Source organism: Trachurus japonicus, chromosome 24 (genome assembly GCF_045865225.1).
Source record: "Trachurus japonicus isolate A0001 chromosome 24, Traja_1.0".
Classification (NCBI taxonomy): domain Eukaryota; kingdom Metazoa; phylum Chordata; class Actinopteri; order Carangiformes; family Carangidae; genus Trachurus; species Trachurus japonicus.
In genome coordinates, this window is record NC_140930.1 from 30141389 (window position 1) to 30165149 (window position 23761).

At 43.6% G+C, this 23761-nt stretch overlaps 2 protein-coding genes across 3 annotated transcripts in view; one reads left to right on the forward strand and one right to left on the reverse strand.

Annotated features, from left to right (window-relative positions):
• Nucleotides 1-8266, forward strand: part of disp1 (dispatched homolog 1 (Drosophila)) — a 103889-nt gene extending 95623 nt beyond the window's left edge. For both annotated transcript variants that reach the window (XM_085770069.1, XM_085770070.1), the window contains 5 exons: nt 2018-2112; nt 2509-2606; nt 2714-4303; nt 5616-5879; nt 6002-8266. In XM_085770069.1, the coding sequence (XP_085626195.1) occupies nt 2018-2112; nt 2509-2606; nt 2714-4303; nt 5616-5879; nt 6002-7801 (3847 nt within the window). In that variant the 3' untranslated portion in view covers nt 7802-8266. The remainder of the gene's footprint in view (nt 1-2017; nt 2113-2508; nt 2607-2713; nt 4304-5615; nt 5880-6001) is intronic.
• Nucleotides 8267-13173: 4907 nt separating this feature from the next.
• On the reverse strand, nt 13174-20332 carry LOC146962182 (toll-like receptor 5). Its single transcript, XM_085770593.1, has 5 exons — nt 19993-20332; nt 19033-19092; nt 15734-18026; nt 14283-14371; nt 13174-13966 (listed from the first exon to the last, which is right to left on the reverse strand). The coding sequence occupies exons 2-5, from the start codon at nt 19078-19080 to the stop codon at nt 13721-13723; spliced, it is 2676 nt and encodes an 891-aa protein (XP_085626719.1). The 5' UTR covers nt 19081-19092; nt 19993-20332; the 3' UTR covers nt 13174-13720.
• Between the last annotated feature and the right edge of the window lie 3429 nt (nt 20333-23761).

Below are 23761 nucleotides of genomic sequence, written 5' to 3' on the forward strand. Positions count from 1 at the left end.
GATGCAGCTGTTGAAGAGTGCAGGAAATAATAAAAAAAAAGAAATAAAGAAAAAATAATGTTGTTCCAAACATTTTAGTCTCGTCATGCAAGTTCAAAATTGTACTTGTCCCACTGAGGAGTGTGGGACGAGGGGAGGAGACAGAGGTTGAGGAGGGGAGTAGGGGTGTGTGAGATGGATGAAAGGGGGGGAGGGGGCCAGAGGAGTTGAGGGATACCGCTGACAGACGCGCTGAAAAGTCTGAATCCCCTCCTGAAAGAGAAGGGGAGCGATGTAGAGATCCGTCCATCCACAAGGTCATCGTCTGTCTCCTGTCAGTGGGAGTCTGCTCACTAATCAACAGCAGGTCTTTGCATGTTTATGTCTCTTGACTGTTTTCTATTGTACAGCTCACTCTGCAGGCTTTTTATTATCATTTCAAATTCTGTGTCTTTATATTTGATTTTTAAATTTCATTTCATTTCATATTTGTTTATTTGTTACAGGACTCTGCATATTCATGAACATACAATATGTAAATATGCCAGATTTTAGCTCTGACGCTAATTTCCATCTGCAGTCCTGCAGTTCACACAAAAACAACATTAGACAAGGACGAGAACAAGAACAAAGCACAACATGGTACAAAAACCATATCACAATATATACAATATATCACACAGTAGCTTCAGTCAGGAGGAGCAAGGAGTAGTAGTAAAATTGAAATGCATTTAATCGACAAAGGTGTCGTATAGTGCTGTTAAGATTCATTAAAGTGCATCTGTTATAAAGTGCTATTTCTTAAAGTGCCATGTTGTTCTATTTTAGTGGTTCTGATCAGGCAGAGCCACTGACTCCTGGGTTAGCGGTTCTATTCTCAGCTCCCTGTGGCTGCATCAGGAAAAACATTCAGCATGAAATCTATGCTAAATCAAATATGCAGATGGTGATCTGCTGTTGTGATGCTGATTCACCTAATGGAACCCAATTAAGCATAACCACTAATGATGCTGGCATATTTTTGACTGAATGTATCCATCTTTCCACCTGTTTTGGCTTTTAATTAGTTGCTTTTTCCGATGTAACGGTCGTCGATGGTGACAGACGTGGACGCTGCAGTGAGGTCACAGCCCTCGGAATCTGATTTTATCCCCGTGGCCAAGATTAGAAATTCTAAAAATTGCAGCTCGGCTCTGCTGATTAGAAAATGGATCCTCTCAGCTGCAGCCCGGCTCGTCCTCTCTCTCCGTCTCCCGCTGCGTCTGTGTCTCTCTTTGTCTTCCTCTGTCTCTCGCTCCACATGTCTGTCTGCAGATGTAATTGTCTACTTAGATGTGTACGGTGCACACGAGGCCTCTGCTGCTGTCAGCAAGCTTCCCTGCCTCATCCCTTCAGTCTGTCAACCCCTCAGTCTCTGTCTGACAAACACCTGATTGCTCTGCCTTCCTGTTCGGAGCTGAGGATGTGATCCACACAGGAAGGCTGAAGCATAATCCTCACTCGAAACTCAGCACGACATTACCTTATTTTTGCTACATCACACAAGTACACATACAGCACACACACCACAGAGACTTGCACTTCATCAGGCCCGCACGCTGAATCGGAGCCAGTATTATTATAATAATGACGGGAATATCCCAGCCATGTAGGGAACCATTCATCTGGTTTTGGAGGGAGCAGTAATTACTGCTGCTTATTTCATCACTGAGCTTCAAATTCTGCTTCCTTCATTTTGTATCAAACGGACTCTGCAGCGGCGGACACAGCAACGTCTCTGTTCTCTGTCTGCATGATTTCATAAAATACACAACAGGCTGTGGTCCGGTGCCACTCACAGGGGTTTGTTTCATGTCTAACCTGTCATCATTGAACTTTTTTTATTCTATCAATGTGACAGCATACTGTAAATCAAACCAAACTGTTCTCCACACAGAGACATTATTCAGTCATCACTTTTTTCAAACTTCTTAGAGATTGCCATTGTGGCTGATTTAATGAACAACACGCCTAAGTTTCCAACTTTATTGTTTTGCAGTCACCAAGAGCCCAGGTGGCCTGAAGACCACTTTGACAGAGACAAACGACAAGCAGAGTGGGACTTCAGTAAAGAGTTTTTCTGTGATGTGCCTGGTAAGTTATTATGATTAAAACAGAAATTGAAAAATTAAAAAGACCTCCCAAAGTGTGTCTTTGACACAGACTTCTGAAAAAAATGACCATAACTAAGCTGTCGTAAATCATGTTATTGTGTGATATGTTCTCTGTATCAAAGATTGAATCTTCAGTTAATCTCAACACAATAGAAAAGAGTATTAATTTGGGAAAAGGTGGAGCAGTTACTTATGATTTCATAGATAGATTAGAAATAAAAATACACAATCCACCCATTAGTATCAGCCTGATTCCAGCTGCCAGTTCTTTTCCAGACTGATGGTATAAATGTCTTTGTCATATTTCCCAACTTTTATTATTTCAGCAAAGCTTGTTTTCTCCTTTGACTGATCAAACCTTTTTTTCTTCATGCAGGTGACAGTTACGCCCGCCTGGTGTTCACGTCAGCTGAAGGGAAGAACCTGTGGAGTATTCAGGCCATCAAATCAATGTGCAATCTGGACAACACCAGGGTGCGTTTGAGGACCAGCAGAAAAACCTGAGGCATTATGCCTGAGTAGCCAGCATGGTTTTTTTGTTCTTCATCTACTTGTTAATGACTTCTGGTCTCCGTCCCCAGGTGCGTTCCCATCGGGACTATTGGAGCCTGTGCCAGCGCACCAACGATGCCTCCTGTTGCCCCAGCTGGACACTGGGGAACTACATCGCCGTCCTCACCAACCGCTCGTCCTGCCAGAAGATCACGGAGCGCGATGTATCGCACACCCTCAAGATCCTGCGCTCGTGCGCAAAGTACTACCACAACGGCACCCTGGGGCCCGACTGCTGGGACATGGCCCTGCGGCGCAAAGACCAGCTGAAGTGCGCCAGCGTTCCCCGGAAGTGCACCAAGTACAACGCCGTATACCAGATCCTTCACTTCCTGGTGGACAAGGACTTCCTCAGTCCCAAGAGCCTGGAGTTTCCTCCTCCCGTGCTGAAGTACAGCATGCTGTTCTCCCCCACAGAGAAAGGAGAGTCCATGATGAACATCTACTTGGACAATTTCGAGAACTGGAACTCGTCGGACGGCATCACCACCGTCACGGGGATCGAGTTCGGCATCAAACACGACCTGTTTCAGGATTACCTCCTCACCGACACCGTGTACCCCGCCATAGCCATCGTGATCGTCCTGGTGGTCATGTGCGTGTACACGCGTTCAATTTTCATCACGCTAATGACGATAATAGCCATCATCAGCTCGCTCATCGTTTCTTACTTCCTCTACCGGATGGTCTTCAACTTTGAGTTCTTCCCCTTCATGAACCTCACGGCGCTCATCATCCTGGTCGGCATCGGAGCCGACGACGCCTTCGTGCTTTGCGACGTGTGGAACTACACCAAGTTCGACAAACCCCACGCCGAGCTGGCGGAGACGGTGGGCGTGACGCTGCAGCACGCCGCCCTGTCCATGTTCGTCACCAGCTTCACCACGGCCGCCGCTTTTTACGCCAACTACGTCAGCAACATCACCGCCATCCGCTGCTTCGGCGTCTACGCCGGCACCGCCATCCTGGTCAACTACATCCTCATGGTGACGTGGCTCCCGGCGGTGGTGGTGCTGCACGAGCGCTACCTGCCCAACATGTTGACCTGCACCAAGCCTCCGCAGCAGCAGACGGGCTGCTGCACACGGACGTTCTGGGCCGGTCTCTGTCAGAAAGCCAACAAGTGTCTGTTCACCGTCTCCGAGGCCTCCAGGATCTTCTTCGAGAAGGTGCTCCCCTGCATCGTCATCAAGCTGCGCTACCTCTGGCTGGTCTGGTTCTTCGCCATCACAGTGGGCGGGGCCTACGTCGTCTGCGTCAACCCAAAGATGAAGCTCCCCTCTCTGGAGCTGGCCGAGTTCCAGGTGTTCCGCTCCTCTCACCCGTTCGAGCGCTACGACGCCGAATACAAGAAGCTTTTCATGTTCGAGAGGGTTCACCACGGCGAGGACCTTCACATGCCCATAACCATCATCTGGGGGGTGACGCCCGTGGATAACGGGGACCCCCTGAACCCCAAGAACAAGGGAAAGCTGATGTTGGACAAGAGCTTCAACATTTCCAGTCCGGCATCTCAGCTGTGGATCCTCAACTTCTGCCAGAAGCTGAGGAACCAGAGCTTTGTCTTTCAGTCAGAGGAGCAGGACTTCACCAGCTGCTTCATTGAGACATTCAAACAGGTCAGTCCATCAAGTCTGATTTATTTGAATGTCTTAAAGGGGACATATCAAAAGAAAAGACTTGATATTTTTATTATTTAGACTAGTTTAGTCATTAGCCAATAAAGCTCTAAATGACAATATTTTTTTTTCAATTTTGGGAGAAATATTGTCGGTAGTTGATAGAATAAAACAAAACAAAAAAATTTGAATTTTACTCCAACACATACCTATAAATAGTAAAACCAGAGAAACTGATCATTTTGGGAGTGGTCTCTTAATTTTTTCCAGAGCTGTATATTTAGGTTTTTGTCTTGCCTTCTGGCTGCCAAAATGTTAGAATTGACAAAGAAATCTGTAATGTGCAGGCTCCCGAGGATGAAATCCATGTGGTTTTATGAGCTGTTGTCATTCAAAGATGTCATTAGTTTTCAAATTTGCATAATACCACCACTGCCAGTGAGTACTGGTACTGGTAGAGGAGGTGAGGCGAAGTGAGCAGTGGTTCATTTGCATTTAAAGGGACAGACACTGAAACCAGCCGTTCTGAAGCGGGCTGTTTAGAGCAGATTAAAAGAGAGTTGTGATGTTTGAACCTTCAGGTATTTTGACCGAAGCATGTCACAGACATGTCTTTAGGACACCTGGGGACTATTTAAAAATTTGGGAAAGGGGCCGAGTATGTCTCCTTTAACTTCTAAAAAAGCTGCAACAATTAAGTATGATTAAAGCAGATATCATCGGCACGGCCGTTTCGGCTAATGCTGTGTTCAAGGCAGGCTTTTGAAACCGTAAGTTACAGCTTCAAGTCACAACTACGACTTGGTAGCGTTCCAGGTAACCCGTAGCTCGTGTTTTTACCGTCCTGTTGTCTGTGAAAGTTCCCTATAACGGCCACTCGTAACTTCCGACCCGTGAACTCGTACCAGACCGAACTGGTATGACTTCACAGGAAGGAAAAACACAAAGTACGAGTTTCCTTGAACGCACCATGAGTTAGCAGCCCCCGCCCTTGTCAGGCATCAATTGGTCCTCGTGCTACGTCACCACATTCACGCGCATCCCTTGGCTGCACACACAGCCCTTCATGCCGTTCTCTCCCCTCATTGGATAACACTTGTATCCCACAAGGAAAATTTTCTCCTCGGGTTACAGCAGAGCAGAGTGACGGAGAGACTCGTGTTTAGGCTGAAATACTTCATGTAAGTGATTGCTGACGGAAAATAGGACTATTTAGGACTTATATTAACAAAAACATTCCACTGATATCTGCTTTAACTAGAACCAAGTTTAATCTTTGACTGTCACTTTTCTTTTCACCCGGTTTTAACAGTGGATGGACAACCAGGATTGTGCAGAGGGCTCCATCTACCCCTGCTGCAGTCAGTCCACCTTCCCCTACAGACCTGACGTCTTTGAGTTGTGCATCAAAAGAGCAATCATGGAGCTAGATCGCAGTACAAACTACCACCTGGACAGCAAGACCCCCGGGCCCCGGTTTGATATCAACGACACCATCAGAGCCATAGTTCTAGAGTTCCAGAGCACCTATCTCTTCACGCTGGCCTATGAGAAGATGTACCAGTTCTACAGGGAGGTATGGCCTGCAGCGCTTCATACTTTATGTTAAATAGTTTCTCTGTATGTTGCACTGACTGGACTCTTGAACTTAGCACAGCTTTAATTCTCCTGACATTAATGATTGTGTGTGTGTGTTAGGTGGACGCCTGGATCACGGAGGAGCTGCGCTACGCCCCCGCAGGTCTGAGTCACGGCTGGTTCATCAGCAACCTGGAGTTCTACGACCTGCAGGACAGCCTGTCGGACGGCACTCTGGTCGCCATGGCGCTGTCGGTGGCCGTGGCTTTCAGCGTCATGCTCCTGACCACCTGGAACGTCATCATCAGCCTGTACGCCATCCTGTCCATCGCCGGGACCATCTTCGTCACGGTGGGCTCGCTGGTGCTGCTGGGCTGGGAGCTCAACGTCCTGGAGTCGGTTACTATTTCCGTTGCCGTGGGGCTGTCGGTGGACTTCGCCGTGCACTACGGCGTGGCGTACCGGCTCGCTCCAGAGTCGGACCGCGAGGGGAAGGTGATCTTCTCCCTCAGTCGCATGGGCTCGGCCATCGCTATGGCAGCGCTGACCACCTTCGTTGCCGGGGCCATGATGATGCCCTCCACCGTCCTGGCCTACACCCAGCTGGGCACTTTCATGATGCTGATCATGTGCATCAGCTGGGCCTTCGCTACCTTCTTCTTTCAGTGCATGTGCCGCTGCCTGGGCCCCCAGGGGACCTGCGGACAGATCCCCCTGCCCAAAAAGCTGCAGTGTCAGGCCTTCACCGAGGCCACCGCCACAACCCCCGCAGCAGAGGGGAAAGGCTCCGGTCAGGCCAAGTACCAGCTGGACGGCAGGGGGGGGCAGGTGGAGCACTACGAGCTGGAGCCGCTGGCCTCGGGTCAGAAGACTGAAGATATACCTCGAGACGAGCACGAAGTTTGTACTCAGTTTTATAACGGAGCCCCCCCCCAGCACCACACAGCCCCTTACTCACAAATCCATTACAAGAACAAGACTGAGTCTGAAAACGGACTTGTAGCCACACTGAGCACACCGTCCAGATGCCAGTACTCTCAAAACACTAGCTGCACCTGCGGGGATCCACTCCCCCCTCCTCCTCTTCCTCCTCACCTGGCTCAGCAGTTGACCCCCCACCCCTGCGCTCAGCCCCCCCAGGACTCCACTTCCTGTCCCCCCACCCCGCAGCTCTGTCCTCGCTCAGGAAACACGCCGTGCAAACAGAGTGTTCCCCTCTTAGCTTCCAACCTGGACCCGGTCTACACACACATGGAGTGCCGCATGCACTACGTCCACTGTCCCCCCGCCCACTTCCACCACTGTCCCCAGGGCAGAGCGGCCCCCCGGCAGGGACCGGCACACAGCTGCCATCTCAGGAAGTACTGCGTCCACACTGCAAACCTGCAGCCCGCTTCGGCCAGAGAACAGAGACCCGCGGCGTCACCTTCAAACCGGGACACGGGCCCAGCTGCAGGTCCAGGTCCAGAGGAAGATCACAGACATGAAATCAGTCAATCGAGTCTCGACAGCAGCCAAAACATCAGCAACGCGGCCCCGACTCGGTGCCCCTCCCCCTCATCACACACAACCTGTCACGAGAGACAGAAGGCGAGGGACAGAGTCCACTGTTGTGGCGATAACCATGTATCCGCCACAACCACAGAAACAACAACGCAAACAGACGCTTGTTGTAAAATCCCTGGCAACCAGGAGAAGCTCGAAAGTATTCCCGTCACACGGGAGCAAAGTGTCAAAAAGTGCAAGCAGACCTCCAGAAGCGAGCGGGCGTCCTCCGCCTCTCCAAAGAAGCTCTACTGTTTTAACAGGACATTGAAAGTGAAGTGCAATTCAGCTTCAGAGTTTAACATGCCAAAAAGTGAAACCAGTGTGCCTCCTATTGCAATAAACACTAACCCCTCTTCAGAAAGCTTATGTTGACCATAAATTGATATTTTACTATAACTCAATCTGGAACAAAAAGCAGATGTCTAAGAAGAAAAAAAAGAGGAATGACTCACTCGATGTTTCCGTGCAATTAAACAGTGTTTAGTATGTGTTTGCTGACCAAGTGCCTCAGTGTGTTTCATAATACAGCACGGACCCACTAAATATATTCTGTTTACATTTTTCTTTTTTGTACTCACCAGTTCTTCACATGTCAGATTATGTTTGATTTTTACAGTGAAACACACACTCACTCTCTTGATGAAGCAAATCATTTTTCCCTCCACACAGACATTAAAATCTTGCAAACGTTAAGTGTTAAGTGTACAGCAGCCATTTGCACCGTCAGGAAATCGTACAGTAAATATTGTGATATTGTGTGTAGTAATAAATATTTGTTGTTGGATATGATCACATGAACTTTAGCAGAAGTGTGCCACATTTTACAAGCTGATAAAAGAGTTGTTGCCTGACACTTTTTTTTTTGTATTTGTGGGAGCTAGTGATGAATTCTCAGTGTGCTCTTGTCTTCAAGTCGCCACATGCCTCAGATAAAAAGATGTACTGTATGATTAAAATGTCTTTTTTATCACTATTGTCCTGCTGTCTGCCATTGTGTGCTCCTCCTGACACATACACACACATACACACACACACAAAGCATAAAATGAGTGGAGTCTGCAGTGGAAGAAGGGGGTATATCTTTAATCATAACAGTGCTACACCTGTTTCATTGTCTCAGGACTGCCGGCGCCTTCAGTGCTATCCGTTACATCTGGCCTGAGGTCAGTGAATGGATCTGAACTGGGCTGGGCCGCCTGTTCTCTGGGTTCATGCAGACTTGATTTACACAAGAATAATGGATCCGATTTTATTACGAGGTGTGATACAGATCTCATTGTCTGAAGACCATGAGTCAAAGAACATCAACTGGATTTCTATTGGCAACCTGTTGAGCTTTGGAAATGGGTTTGGGAATCACATCAGTAGATATTATCATAAAATAATAATTTTTTTCTAGAAACGGGGGTGAAAGAGGTTGCCACAGATACGTTATGTGCTTGTGAGGCTTAATAGATGTAAGTGAGAGGAGTGCTCTTAGCTTTAAGGCCTGCTGAGGCAGACAGCCTTAATTACAGGGAGACAACGCTCTGGCACAAAGCACTAAGAAAACAGCCCAGCTGCCATTAGCAGTGGGTGTTTTTTTCTTCTTTTTTTTTGCTTGTCTAACAAATATATATTTTGAATGAGTTACTCTTTTGTAATATTTCCTTGGCAACACTGGAACAAAAAAAAATCTGCTGACTGTTGTTCCTGTTTGCACATTGAATCAAGGCTGCGGTTTGTCTGTTAAAGTTTTCCAAACTGTTGTGAAAATATCAAAGCAGAACTGAGGCTTTTCATGTCCAGTTTTATAGTCACTGGAATTAATATATTTTCAGTAACAATGCAAGGTATGAAGATGATCCCCCCTCAGCTCCCCACAACTCTACTGACTGTTAGTCTTTCAGCTTATTGTTTTGATTTTCTCCCTCCACCTCACTGTTGCGGTTCTCTCTCCCTGTCTCTCTGCTTTTGTATTCATGTAACATGCTAACCCTAACATTTTGTTTGACACTGATAAAATCACTGTTGCAACTTTCCCAGTAGACTAGCAGAGTTAGCTGCTAGCTGTGGAAGACAGGGTTAGCAGTCAAAGAGCCTCTCAGGCAGAGGTGAACGAGGCTAAAAGAAAATCTTTATTGAGCTGTTTCACCAGGTGTGCTGGACTGTTGGTAAACTGTGAAGAGACACGTTCATTAGTTCATAGCTTATTGCCGCTGCCCCCATGTGGCCAAAAATCTGTTGGTGTGTGTCTGCTTCACTTGGTAGGCCCTTATGACCGCTCCTCCTGAATTGTAGAGCTTCACTCTCTCTCGTGCAACTGGAGGTGAAGTCAGTTACACAGCAGCTACTTGACAGTGTGCAACAAGTTCTATGGATCAAAACGGTCCTGGACTGAGCAGATTCAGACTTAACCCTCCGATGATCCTTCAATTTGTACCACTTCCATGACCCCTGGACAAAATTTAGACATCAGTTACTCCCAAAATATTTGTGATAGGCTACATAATATAGGGCTGGGTCTTGACTAATCATGAAAATTACTTTTGACATGAGTTTCAAAAATTTTAACCCCTTCCTGGCCAGTTGTTTTTGCTGCAAAAACACAAATTTTCTATGGGGCTCTATGGGGTTTATGGCTGGTGACGGTATGTTCTCATTTACAGAGTGATAAAAAGAGATATCCAAAATCCCCTCGGCGAAAACTTCTGACTATAATATGTCAACAAAATAGAAGAATTTTGAAAGGGGCTTTATCCATTGTTCAGATTTCAGTTCTGGAAATTAGCACATGTTTCATTAGATATAGCCTCATTTACATATTTAAATATGAAATTTGACACAAAAAAACAACAAACAAAAAAAACAAGTTTCATGGTGATGTTAGTTACATTTTTTACTTTAATTTTACATTAAAAAACCCAATGGACATTTATGTCCAGCGAAGGGTTATGGGTGTCGTTAAAATTCATTACGGGTCCAAAAAATGGACTTTCATTCTGAAATTCGGGACATCCAGAGACAAAACTGTCCAGGGGTAAAAGGAGGGGTAATAATACCTCTTTCATTCCTCTTTCCTGCTCCTGATCCCTTTTACCTTTGCTTTCTCCCTCTTTTCTTTCTGATACTAAACTCCATTCAGACCACAGTGCAGAAAACACCTGTTTCCCTCAGAGTGTTGGGAAAAGAAGCAGTCCCCTCTGATCGTCTTTCTGCCGACGTCTGTCCTCCAGTGTGGAATGTGAAGGCCGCTCTGTTCCCAGTGGGCTGATGGTAAGTTCCTCACTGGGTTAGAGCTGGGGGGGGGGGTTGTGACCAAAGTCCTTCTAGGCATATCATATTAGAACGTCTCTGTTGTGACTGCTGACATTCACACTGGGACACCAAGCATGAGTTCACTATATCTTTTTGGCTGTTTGTTGATCTGATTGTTGAGTGAAATGTTCCAGAGATCCCACATTTCATCAACTGTCTTTTGATGTGGAACTCCAGCGCCAGTCAGATTTACTCTCTCATTTAGTGTCCCAGACACTTCGCGCATTCTGGTCGCATAATTAACTCATCTTAAGACATTAGTTCCAGTGTGAAACGCTATCTTTGGCTCAGAATAACTGCTGGAGCATGGGTGGCTGATGGTGGAGGAAAAGTACCACTGAACCCCCCCCCCCTAACCCCTTCACACCCCATAACCCCAAAACAAACTTCAACAAACAAACAAGTTGTATAAAACACATTACATAAGTAAACCACCCACACTGGTCTCGCTTGATGCTTCTATGTTGAAGGAAAGATCTTATTTTGGCTCATACAGCTCAGACTTGTGTTCCCCTCGGCCTCAGATCCCCCTCAGCTGCTTCCACTCGGCCCCGCGCTCAATCACTGCAGTGAAGACGAGTCCACTTCCCCCAGAGGAGCTCTACTCAGGCTTGCGTGAGCATCCCTGTAATTATATTTGCTTAAACAGAGGTCAAATATTAACTATGGCCATGGGGCAGGGTTTATTACATTTCCCTGCGAGGGGAGAATCTCAGCAGCATGTGTGTCTGTTCTAAGTATATTCTGCAGGCCTGAAATAACTGTGAAGAGCCCACAGAGCTGGAGAGCTTGTTTACAAGGTAAACATTTGCTTCCACTTTTCAAATTAGATTTTGGTGGAGCCATTGGACTGGGCCAGATTCATGGAAGTGAAACAGGTTTTCCTTCTTTCTTTTAAGCTCACTGGAGGAACTGAAGTTTTCTTCTTTTTTTCCCCAATATTAATTATTCTTTCACTTCTGCTCCATAAATCTACATTCAACAAAGAACACAGCATAGAAAATAACAAGAGAATAGTCACTTATGAAAACATCCCATTAAATCAGTAGAGCTAACTGGCAGTAAAATATTTTTCAGATGGATGTTTTCATGTTATTATAAACCCAATAGAACATGAGGAAAACGTCTTTGCATATTTATACAGAGTTAATCTAACCTCCCAAACATTGTGTTTTATTTTTACTGCTGCAAAACCACACCATTTATTTATATATTTTACTTTACTTGGGCTCAGAAAACTTCTTTTCTATTACTTCATTATGGCAAAAACAATAATAATCAGCTCATTAAAATGTAAACAGACAGAGCAAGTTTGAATACATTTCATCCTTTAAACTCTTCTGTTTATCTATTTTGCTGTTATGTTTAGAGGCATGCTGACAGTGTGGCTTTTGAGATGGCAATTTTGTTTGGCCTACCACTTTCCACATTAATAAATCTTGCCTTGTCATTTTAAGTGGAGGTTCACGTTCTGCAGAGGATGAATCTGACTCCATGAGCACAGTGAAGTTAACATTTGTGGTTTTGAGCAGTGATTTCCCTGAACTTTGGTACAGACATTCTTGATTAAATCAGGATGAACTACAATAACCTCCCCTTGCATAACATGCCTAAATAATCCCAAACAACAACTGAATTGGTGTTATCTGTATTAGATGCAAACTGAACAATAAAAATGTTTGAAATTTTCATTTTATGATAAATACATGTTTTAATAACACATACAGACTCTTTTTGGGGCCCTTCATTCTCTCAGGCAAAACTACATCTTAAGGGCACTAACAAAAATCCCAGAAAATATTAACGGCAGTGTAATAAAAGCAGACTGGGCAGATATTAATGTGGCACTGGGTTCAGATTAATGGACTGTCCACAGTGTATAAGCAGCAGGAGCCTGCAGACAGGCTGTAATGTTCAGAACAGCTGGCTCATAAAGGCTGGGAGGATGCAGGCGGCCGGGGCCAACAGGACGGAAGCTTTCCTCTGCCCAGTAGCTTCCTGTTTTCAGACACAGAGCTGGAATGAAAGGAAACGGCCTGACCTCTGATTCACTCTCATCTTACAGGCCGACAAACCCAAGCGCTTAGGGAGATGATATCATTCGCAGTTGCTGCTGAGATGAAATGGCGTCATTATGTGACACACCCAGGGCAATTATAAACAGTCTTCATGTGGCACCAGTAGACTCTCACTAATTAACACCAATCACTCACTCATGGCTGACACGAAGAGCCAGTGAAGAAAAACATCTATCTATCTATCTATCTATCTATCTATCTATCTATCTATCTATCTATCTATCTATCTATCTATCTATCTATCTATCTATCTATCTATCTATCTATCTATCTATCTATCTATCTATCTATCTATCTATCTATCTATCTATCTATCTATCTATCTATCTATCTATCTATCTATCTATCTATCTATCTATCTATCTATACTCTTCCGCACTCAGGAATCAAATGACGCCACTCAATACTGGAACGTACAGTCTTTATTGTTCTTCAGTTTACGTAAAAAAAAATGTAAGGGCTTAACAGAGAAGTTTTTATACATTTTTATAAATCATATGTCATTGATAAAAACATCAAACATGTTATATTTTTGCAAACTGGCAAACTGTCTATTGTTGTGGCCTGCAACAGCCAGTTTGCAAAAATATAACTTGGTGATAGGACTTAGTCTTTTTGAGATTTTATATACAATTAAAGAGAAAAAAATCACTGCTCTGCAAACAAATGCCCTTGTGCAGTATCATGACCATTAGATCAACATATTGACAAGCTAAAATGCTCAAAACTGTTATTGCACTTGATTTTTCATTTTACATAATAACAATCATATATCTGTACATGTAATTGGGTCGTGGAGTGTTGTAAATATTTAGAATAACAGCTTCCTCCTCCTACTACCTCGCTGTGACACTGTGGATGTTGATATCAGAGAAGTTATAATGTATTCAAAGGTTAAAGGTCAGATTTCTACAGTTCACACAGCAACCGCTCTGATGTTCTCCAGCTTTATGTTGTCTTCATGCTGACACTGAATGTTAGGCTCGACAGGCTGCGGTCTGTCCTCCGCCATCTTCTTTACTTTGGTGTCTTTGAGGATCTTTGAGTTCAGTCGCTCATAAAACCACTCCAAGTCCTGAGGGTCCTCTGGCCAGGTGAGATATTCTCTCTTCTGGGCAAAAGCCCTGATTGCGTTGTGCTTCATCAGCTGGTAGTGAGCCACCTTTGGTTACATTTCATCAAAATAAAGATTTAGGTCAGAAGTGAAGATGAAGAAGTGAAGATTTTCTATTTCAGATCACTAAAAACTGCAAGGCAACAGTTCTGTGAAGCAATGTCCATTTAAATCTGTACAAATCCTGCCATCTACTGGTGAAAAGTAGGCACTTTTCACCACTAGATCTATGTCTTTGGTGCAGCTTGCTCTCTCTACAGAGTAAATTCCCAGCTAAACCATTTTATCAGGGGATAATGTGTTGATGTTGAGTGTACGAGTTGCAAAAGAAAATGATAATGGGTGCAAATAAGTAAGTACACACCTTTCCTACCACCAGCATTATCAAGACGTTGGTCAGCTCCTCCAGCATCCGGCCCTGGGCCAAGGTGAACGCCTCCAAACACCAGCCATCTACAGAGACCCACGTATACTGGTTAGTTTTGCTTGTGTCATGATCTTGTTTTATTTGCTTTGTGACTAAAAATGACAGTTGTGTTAATGTGAGCCTTACTATGGCTAGAGTGTTAGCTTGGTTTAATTTCATTTAATTTATTGGTTTATTTGACAGGGAGACAGGGACAGTGCAACACGAATGAACAGAATTTAAAAGAAACTGCAAGTGAGCCAGAGTTAGCCAGTATGTATACACAATATGACCACATATATATACACACACGTCATTCATCAAGAGCAGGTAGGTGACTCATAGCAACACTGACATGCAGACATAGCATGCAGACAAAGAGAAGAAAAACCCCAGATAGAAACACATGTAGATAGCACATAGAGCTATGACATTAGCACAAACAATAACAGGCATTAAAAAGCAGGACATGCAATAACTAGCATTGGAAAACAGGTCATGAACATAAGAGAGTAACAGACGTGACAAAGCATATTGTGGTTTACATGATTAGTGGGTACATGATTCTATATGCCCTGGTATTGAGTTCCAGTCCTGTGCTGCTTTTACTGAGATGGCAGCTTGGCCAAAAGCACTTTTTCTCATGGGGACAACACAGTCTCCTCGAGCTGATCCTCTGGTTGCCCTGTTATTGTGAATGTTTGAAGAGGAGGAGGGGCAGTATTGTGCAGTATTTTACAGACCAGACAGAGATTTGCATACTTAATTAAATTTTCCCAACTCAGAAGATTATGCTTTTTTTTAAAAATAAGGCAGTGGTGATAGGAGTTGGGTTTTCGATCCAGGACCTTAAGGCTAAACCTTAAGTGGTTTAAGAGTTGTTTGCTTGTGCAACACTCATCAAATAGTTTATTAAACATGAAACAGTCATTGCATTTATATATAATAGGCTAGTAGCTTTCAAAAATGAAGTCTGCGTCGAGTGTTTCATTTGATGTTTTGGGAAACACGTCCGTTCTTTTTTTGATAAGAGTTGGCTGAGAAGACTGACACCACTTTTATGTCTCTGTTAAATACAAAGCTACAGTCAGCATGCTTAGATTAGATAGCATACAGGCTCAAAACAGAGGAAACAGCTAGCCTGGTCTAAACGTTTTAAACATCAGGCCATGGCACCTGTAATGATCACTAAGAAATATAGCCAGGCTGTATAACCTGTTCAAAGGCAAACAGTCTTTATGCTAAGGTAACCTGCTGTAGCTTCTTATTTGTGTCGGAGAGTGCTAGCAATGCTCTCCTATTATACAGTAGCTACCTGGCAATAACAGAAATTAGTCTAGTCTGAAGTGTTATACCTACACAATATAACCTTTTGACCGGTAATACAGATCAAAGAAAAGATGTTCTACCTTTAAGGAACTCATTGGAGATGATGCACACAGTCTTCCTGCTGCCCCAGACGGCATCTCTGATGTTTGAAAGGTGATCCTCACCTGGCAGGAAGTCTCTGGCCTCAAAACAACAGTGGAAGGTGTTCTCCTCTGAAAACTGGCTGTCAAGCTTATTCAACAAAGCGGCCTCCACCCACCAATAGTCACTGTTGCTGAAGCAGAGGAAGACATCGTACTGCACGTCTTCCACAGGAGGTGTCTGTTTAGGGCCCGCAAGAACCCTGCCAACCATCTTTTTGTAGATAATGAATATCTTCCCCCTGAAACGTGCATAAATGATCCCACTGAGCAGGACAGAGAGGATAAGGAGGGCAGAGAGGAGGAACAGAGCAAACTTAATATGCTGGACAGCTTGTTCATCATCCTGTTCACATGGTTGGATGATCGTGGTGTAGGACAGCAGAGGAAGGTTTTGGAGAGGAGCTGGAAACTCACATCTGTACTCCTCAAGTGGGCCCACGATGGTGACGTTGGTCTCATTCAGCCACTTCAGGAAACTCTCCAGATTACAATCACAGTAAAATCGATTTGCTTCCATGTTGAGGAAGAGGAGAGACTGAAAAGTTGTTGGATCCGGGGAGGCCAGGAAGTTGTTGGTGATGTCAAGTCTTACTAAGCTGGCAGGGAGGACATTCGGCTGAAGATAGGTCAAGGCATTAAATGAGAGGTCGAGATTTATGACGGAGCTGAGACCTCTGAAAATACCTTCTGGAAGAGTCGTGAGTGAGTTGAAGCTTAGAGAGAGGACAAGAAGACTGTCAAGCTGATCAAACAGGTCAAGGCATTTCCCTTGCTCCCAAATAATCTGCAGGAGACTGTCATGAAGATCAAGCATTTGCAAACTATTTTTATAAGGTACTGTAACATTTCCATTTAGTGTACACCACTTGACTAAGTTGCCGCTGTAGAAGAATCTCTGCAGATGCTTAAATGTGCTCATTACGAAATAAAAATCCTCCAAATTTGTTAATCTGTTGTCCGTAACATCCACATAGATGCAGTTCATAGCAAATTTAGCAATGCCACTCAGTGATGTCAACCTATTGTCATTTAATAATAGATATTCCAGGTTTGGTAACAATGCAGGGAAACCCAGGCCTTGCAACGAGTTTCCTGTCAGATATAAGAATCGTAATTTGGGAAGACCACTGAAGGTGTTGTATCCCAACACACCAATGTGGTTGAAAGATAAATCCAACACCAAAAGCTCTGTCAGGCTGGTAAAAGTGTGAGACTGTATTTCTCCTAGCAGGTTGTATGACAGGTTGAGCTGCCTCAGATGTCCCTGAAGACCACTGAAGGCATTCCTGTTGATCTGATTGACTTTGTTTTTGGAAATGTCAATAATCCTTGCAGCCTTTAGGGGGCTGAAAACAGCCCTCTCCAAAGCAAATATATAGCTTTTAGAGATGTCAAAAGTGGCAACTGAACTGTTCACAAGGCCTTCGAATGTCTTTTCATCTGGATCAGGTAAATTGTTATGTGAAAAGCCTTTGCCTATGTGTCCAGAGAATATCAGATGACCAATTGGAGTCCCTTGTATTGCTTTGAAAAACTGTCTTGTTGTGTTCATGTTAAACCCATTGGAGGATAAGTCAAGGGTGTTAAAGGCCATTCCTCTGAAAGGGTTCCCACAACTAATCATGTCAAAATCTCCATCATACATTCTACCTAAGCGGTTGGAGTGCAGGTCCAGGAGTGTGAAGTGCTTCCCCCTGAAACCAGCGAGATCCTCTTCACATAATCTTTCTATCTGATTCAATTTGAGCTTTAATTGTTTGAGCTTTGTGAGTTTTGAAAAGAATAGTCCAGGTTGGAGTCTCTCTATTTTGTTACCAAACAGTTCAAGTGTTTCTAAGGACAAGAGTGGCTGCAGAAAATTTTCTGCCAGGATGGATTCTTTCAAATTGCAATGATCCAAGAAGAGGTGTTTTACATTAAACAGTCCTGCAAATGCATTTGGCTCCAGCTTTAGACCGTTATCGCCCAGAACCAGCCGTGTCAGTTTTTTCTGCCTGAGGAAAGCGTAGTTCCTTATGACAAGCTGCACTTTCTGCAATCCTAGATCCAACTCTTGCAGCTGGGTGTAGTCTCTGAGCGAGGTGCTGTTAATCTCACTGATGTAGTTCAGTTCCAGGTACAGGTGGGTGATGTTGGGAGGTAAAGCAGGAACCCAGTAGAGGTGCTGTGATGCGCAATTAGCTTTAAGGCCATGGGCATGTAAAGTACATGATGGGTAGCATGTGGTTACCTGCAGGTTGGAAGATTAAATTAGTTCTTTGAACTGAAAAATAGCTGAAGGATTTGCTTTTTCGCTTTTTGCTGTGAATCAGATAAGATGATTGATGTAACTCTGATGTTTCTGCAGCAAATGTGTTGCTGGAAACAGGAGCCAGTTAGCTTAGCTTTGCACAAAGACAGGAGGAAACGTCATTATTTTAAAGTTACAATATTATATATAGATATGCACATGTCTGTTTAATGTTTTGAATATGAAGCAGTCTTGGTTCTATATGATACTATGAAGGACTGTAACTTTGTATTGCCACACCCACCCAATCAGTCACTGCTCTAAGCCCTGCCCCTTTGCCGAATTTGGTTTCTGTGAGTGTTTGTCTGAAATCTCCAATTTTCTTATTTGATCACTCCACAGAGCATGCAGCCAGTCAGAAGAGTGGATCAGAGCCTCCTCTCCTTGATTGGCTAATAAGAACATAGGGTTTAGGCAAGTTTATCCTCACTGTAGTTTCTACGATGAAATACGGTGAAATCAAAGCACCACAAACACTAGATAAAATGGCAGTGCAGTGATAAATTAAAAATATCAGCAGACAGAGCATTTAAGATAAATATATAACAACATAGGTTTGTGTTGTCAGTGACCTGGTGCTTTCAGATAGAAGCCTAACAGAGATGTAAAACTACAGTAGATGATTCTCTGTAAAATCCAGAGTTTACATGATACTACAAGTGCCTGTTAGAAACTAGGCATCCTCCTGGCTTACAGACCTGATGATGTTTCTTAATCATGAAATGATTGATGGGAATGAAATTAGCAATGAGAGGCTTTGTTTACAAAAGATACACCTACTGTACAGACTGGGCCAGTCCAGCTGTTTCCTCTGTTCCTCTGCTCTGCAAAGCTAACTGGCTGCTGGTCGTCACATCTACCACACAGACTGATCTTTTCATTTGACTCAACAAACGAAAAACAAAATGTTACTAAATACATTTTAAGACTGATGTTCCACACATACCTGTAGGTATAAACCAAAGAAAACCAACAGTAGATCTGGAGTCCACATGATGTCGTCGCCCTATCAAGATATCCACAGAGAAAGTCAAAAATTAGAAGAGCTTAGCAGATGTGCTGTTGTTGCTTTGTCTCAGCAGAACAAATATTTAGTGAGGACAGAAGAAGGCCATATACTGTCGGACTGTTTGCTTTGGCAGGTTCAGAGTTCACTGGTGCAGCTTCAGTGTCATGCTGCTCAGTGCACGACACTGCATCTCTCATATCAGCTTTAATAATCACGCTTCACATCGCATGTGTGCTAGATAAGCTCAAGATGCTTAGAAGTTGCACTATGGGAAATGTAGGACCTATTGAAACTACAATCTTCACCTCTGGTTTGATCTATGCATTTAATTATTTTAGTCCTGTAATGGAGGTGCAATAGGCCACTAAATACTCCTTTAATAACACCAACATATGGGAAGAAAATAGGTCAAATTAAATAAGAAATAAAAACTATATAAGACATATAAATAGGAAGAAGTAATGAAGCCTTTATTGTCAGAAGCAAACAGCTGTTTTGCAACGCACAATTGTACATAGAAAAAAAAAGTAAATTGTGTTAGTCAAATAGGGGGTGGCAAGGAAAGGCAAGGCAATTTTATTTGTATAGCCTGTTTTTACAAACAGTTTGTCTCAATGGGCTTTACATGGCATCACAACAACATCCTCTGTCCTTAGACCCTCACATCCACTGAGTGCATCACCTCCACATGTGTTTACCATCTGAGTCTATAACTGGAGTCACTAGTCACTGGATTTAAACTGAAGGATCAACGTGACAGCACAGATTCAATGAGCTTATTGCACAATACTGGTTTATTTTGAACTACAGCAACAAGAAATAGAACGGCTGAAGACTTGCTGCTAGGATTTCCTGCCGCACCCTCCTGACAGTCAGACAGGGAGAGAGAGATCTTACCGTGTTGCTCTTGTACTATCAGAGAGAAGCTTCAGTGTCCCTCGTGCAGGAAGAGACGCAGTGGAATACCTTCTGGTGCAGACCCTCCACGCTCACACACCAGCTGGAAAACTTGGACACCGAGAGATATCTGCTCTACGACCCTGAATAATACCTGCCATGGATTGTCCGTGGCTCTGACTAAACAGGGGATGTCACAATTTCCCATATGAGCAAATATCTTCTTCCTCTTTCGAAGACAACTTGTCCTAGTTTTTCCTCCCTTCATGTTTCTTCTTATTGTGGACTCAAGTGACACCCACCAACCTCTATCTCCATAGCTCACAGCTCCTACCACTACAACTACATTGTAGTAACTACTACTACTGCTGTTACGACAACTACAAAGTAATACTGTGTTGTTTTGGTTTTTATTTTATTTTATTTTCACTTTCTTAACAGACAAACCAGTGTAAGGCAAATGAGGGAATGTGCATTTTATTCATTTTGTCCACTTGGGGGCAGTGGAAACCAGCTGTGAACATCATGATGAATCCAACAGAACTGAAAATATATGAAAGTGTTTACTTAACAGTTTCATATTATTTTAAGTCTAATATTATCATGTTCTTGTAGCTGTTTATTTGGCCTTGCAGGTTATTTAGAGGAGATGGACACCTTTGAAACTTTGGAAAAAACCTTGGAAAAACTCCAGATGTGTGTGCGTGTGTGTGTGTGTGTGTGTTAAACAGAATTACAAATTTGAAGTAAATAACATTTATTGTGATCAGAAGGAGGAGACTTTGGTGTTCAGACTCCAGCTGGGTCAGGTAGTAGTGTTCCTAAGGTGCTTCATTCATATGCATGGACGTGGATGGATGCAACTGGTTGAAGATGGGAAAGTGCTGAAATGACAAAACAAAGAAGAGAAAGAGTGAGCATTCTTTAAGTTTGTCACCTGACACGTGATTGGCTGAGGTTCAGTGAGTTAGATAATGATTGGATGGGGAAGAGAATGAGCTGATGGAGATGAGACAAAGTAGGACTTAGAGGTTTAACGCCTTCGCTGGAAACATTTCTTACACTTAAAAAAGTTTGGATTGGAAAGTTGTGAAACTCAACAACTGGCCAACAGGAAAACTGAGACAGCTGAATACTTAGTTAGAGTTAGTTTGGATTATATATCACATGATAGTTAGTTCTAGCAGTGCCGTTGTTTCCTTGTGGAGGTTCTCCACAGATGAGAACATGAGATGTTCCCATTATCATGAGAAGGTTTCTACATGTTGACCTCCCACCTCCTCCTCCTCCTCCTCCTCTATTCCTCTTCCTCTTCTCCTTCTCTCCTCCGCCTCTCCTCTCCTTCCTCCTTTACTCCACTCCTCTGGCTTCTTCCTCTCCTGCTCATCCGCATTTCTTCCTCATCCGATCTTCCTCTTCCTGCTCTAAATGAAAAACAAGAGAGTGGCAGATTATAGTTAAACCTCAGAGATCAGGGGAACACAGGTTCTATCAAAAATCTTATAATAACACAGAATATTTACCTTTCAACATGAGAAACTTTGAGGACATGTGCCCCCACCATCCTCTTCCTCCTCCTCCTTGTCTTTCATGCTTCTTCCTCCTCCTTTCTCCCACTTTCCTCTTCTGCCCCTCTTCTCTCCAACCCTGTCTCTCCTTCTCTCCTTGTGTCTGGTATTACTATAATATTCTACTCTAATTTTGACACTCGCCTTGCAATCAATTTGTTAAATTCAACAATTTTCTCATAAATTCAAAGTCAATAAACCAGTAGTTTTTCACTACAACAGTCAATAAATGTAAATGAATTCAATCAAATATGATATCAAACAAATTAAATGATTCTATTCAAGTAAATAAAGCAATTCATTCAAAGTAAAGAGATTCAGTTAAAATTGTTTCAAAGAAATTAAATGAAAATGTATTCAAATATTCAATTCAAATAAACTCTTTTTAAATTGATTCAAATACATCAAATCCTGATACATTAATTTTTATTGATTTGAATAAATTAAAATCAGTTCAATTCAAAACGATTCAAATAAATTCTATAACTTCAGTTCAGTGTAATTCAAAGAAATTTGATTTCACTGAAGTCATACTCAGGTGAGGAACAAAAGCGCTTACCTGGAGACTTACCTAGAAGATCATCTGTCATGCACTCCAGGTAAAATCTGTCCCAGGCTCGTTTTTGCCCCCGGCTGTCATAAGGTTCCCTCCTCTCCATGACAAGCCTCAGGTTCCTGGCCCACTCCGGCTCTGGCCCACATCCAAACAGTCCAAGCTCACTGGAGGTCTCAGGGGTTTCGGCAGGACATGCCTCCACATGCTCAGGTGTTGCAAGAACCCTATGTTCCTCTTCTGGGGTGGGATGGCAGGGACTGGGGGAAATCTTTGGGGAAAAGAATACGGAGGGAAAACAAGAGTTAGAGGAAGAGCAAGGAGAAAGCCCAGGGATAGAGGAGAAGGAGTGAGATGTACAGTAGAGGGAGAGCCAGGTGGGGAACCGGGTGATTCTGGTGCTGGAGCCCTGCTGACCGCTGGGCTGGATGGACGGTCAGGGTCTGGAACCAAGGACGACCTCCCAGCGTAGTGTTGCTCCATCTGAAGGTCGGAACAAATACAAGCTTTATTACACATTACTCTGTTCCACATCACACAAACAAACCACCATCTCTTATACCATGATATTCCTCAGTTTAGTCACTGGAGGTGTTTCCAATAATGACAGTAGCATAACTAGGCTATGTGTCATGTTAAACACATTGAAAACAACAGTGGTTTAAAATGTGAAAATCTCACTTCTTCCTCTGGTGACAGAAAGTCTTCCATCAATGTTCAGAGGCAAAAAGTCCAAGGTTCAATGTCGTTCTTCAAAGAAATTGTCGAGTGAAAGCTAGAAATGTTTTGTTTCTGTTCTTGTTTACTTTTGATATAATGATGATGCACCTGGAGACCAAACATGGCAACTGTGAAATTCTGGAATTCTGACTGTCCAACGCCTCACCTGTCCAACACCTGTCACCTCACATGACGAGTACGGTCCTTATGGATGTGGCTGCATCCCTGTGTAAGAGTCATTCAACTTGTGTGAGGCTGTTCTTACGTTCAGTTTCCCATGAGCCCTTCACCATTCAGTCCTAACACACTTGAATAATACCATTTGTGTGGGTTTGTGGTGATTAGATCATTGATAAAGACAGTAAAACTAGAAACATGGTCTGGACTTAAACAAGATTACAAAGTGAATTATGCTACACAGCCACGCTCTCAGTCAACCAGTTATTTATTCCCTTATGGTAACCAATGTCACGTAGCCTATAATAATGTAAACAATGTAAAGATAAACAGAGCTACTGTCTGTTACTGAGTGTCAGGGTGAGGCCAATGATTGTGTCCTACACCTACTTGAATGCCTAGGTAAGGTTCAGCAGGGTTTGTAGCCAGATCAGTGGTCAGTACCTACATGACTATAGTTGCTATGACAGACCACCTACCACCACTAGGGGGCGCTGAGGACAGTGGTAAGCCCCCTCTTCAGCCAGTCAGCTCTTGTGCAGTGGACATGGAGGTGGTGGAAACCTATAAATATCCAAGTGTACATCTGGATAACAAGTTGGACTGGTCCCTCAACACAGATGCGCTCTAAAGGGGCAGAGCCTCTTTTTCCTAAGGAAGCTGATCTCTAAACATCTGTAGTAACATGCTGTAGATGTTTTATCAGTCTGTAGTGGCAAGTGTTTTATTTCATGCTGCAGTCTGCTGGGGA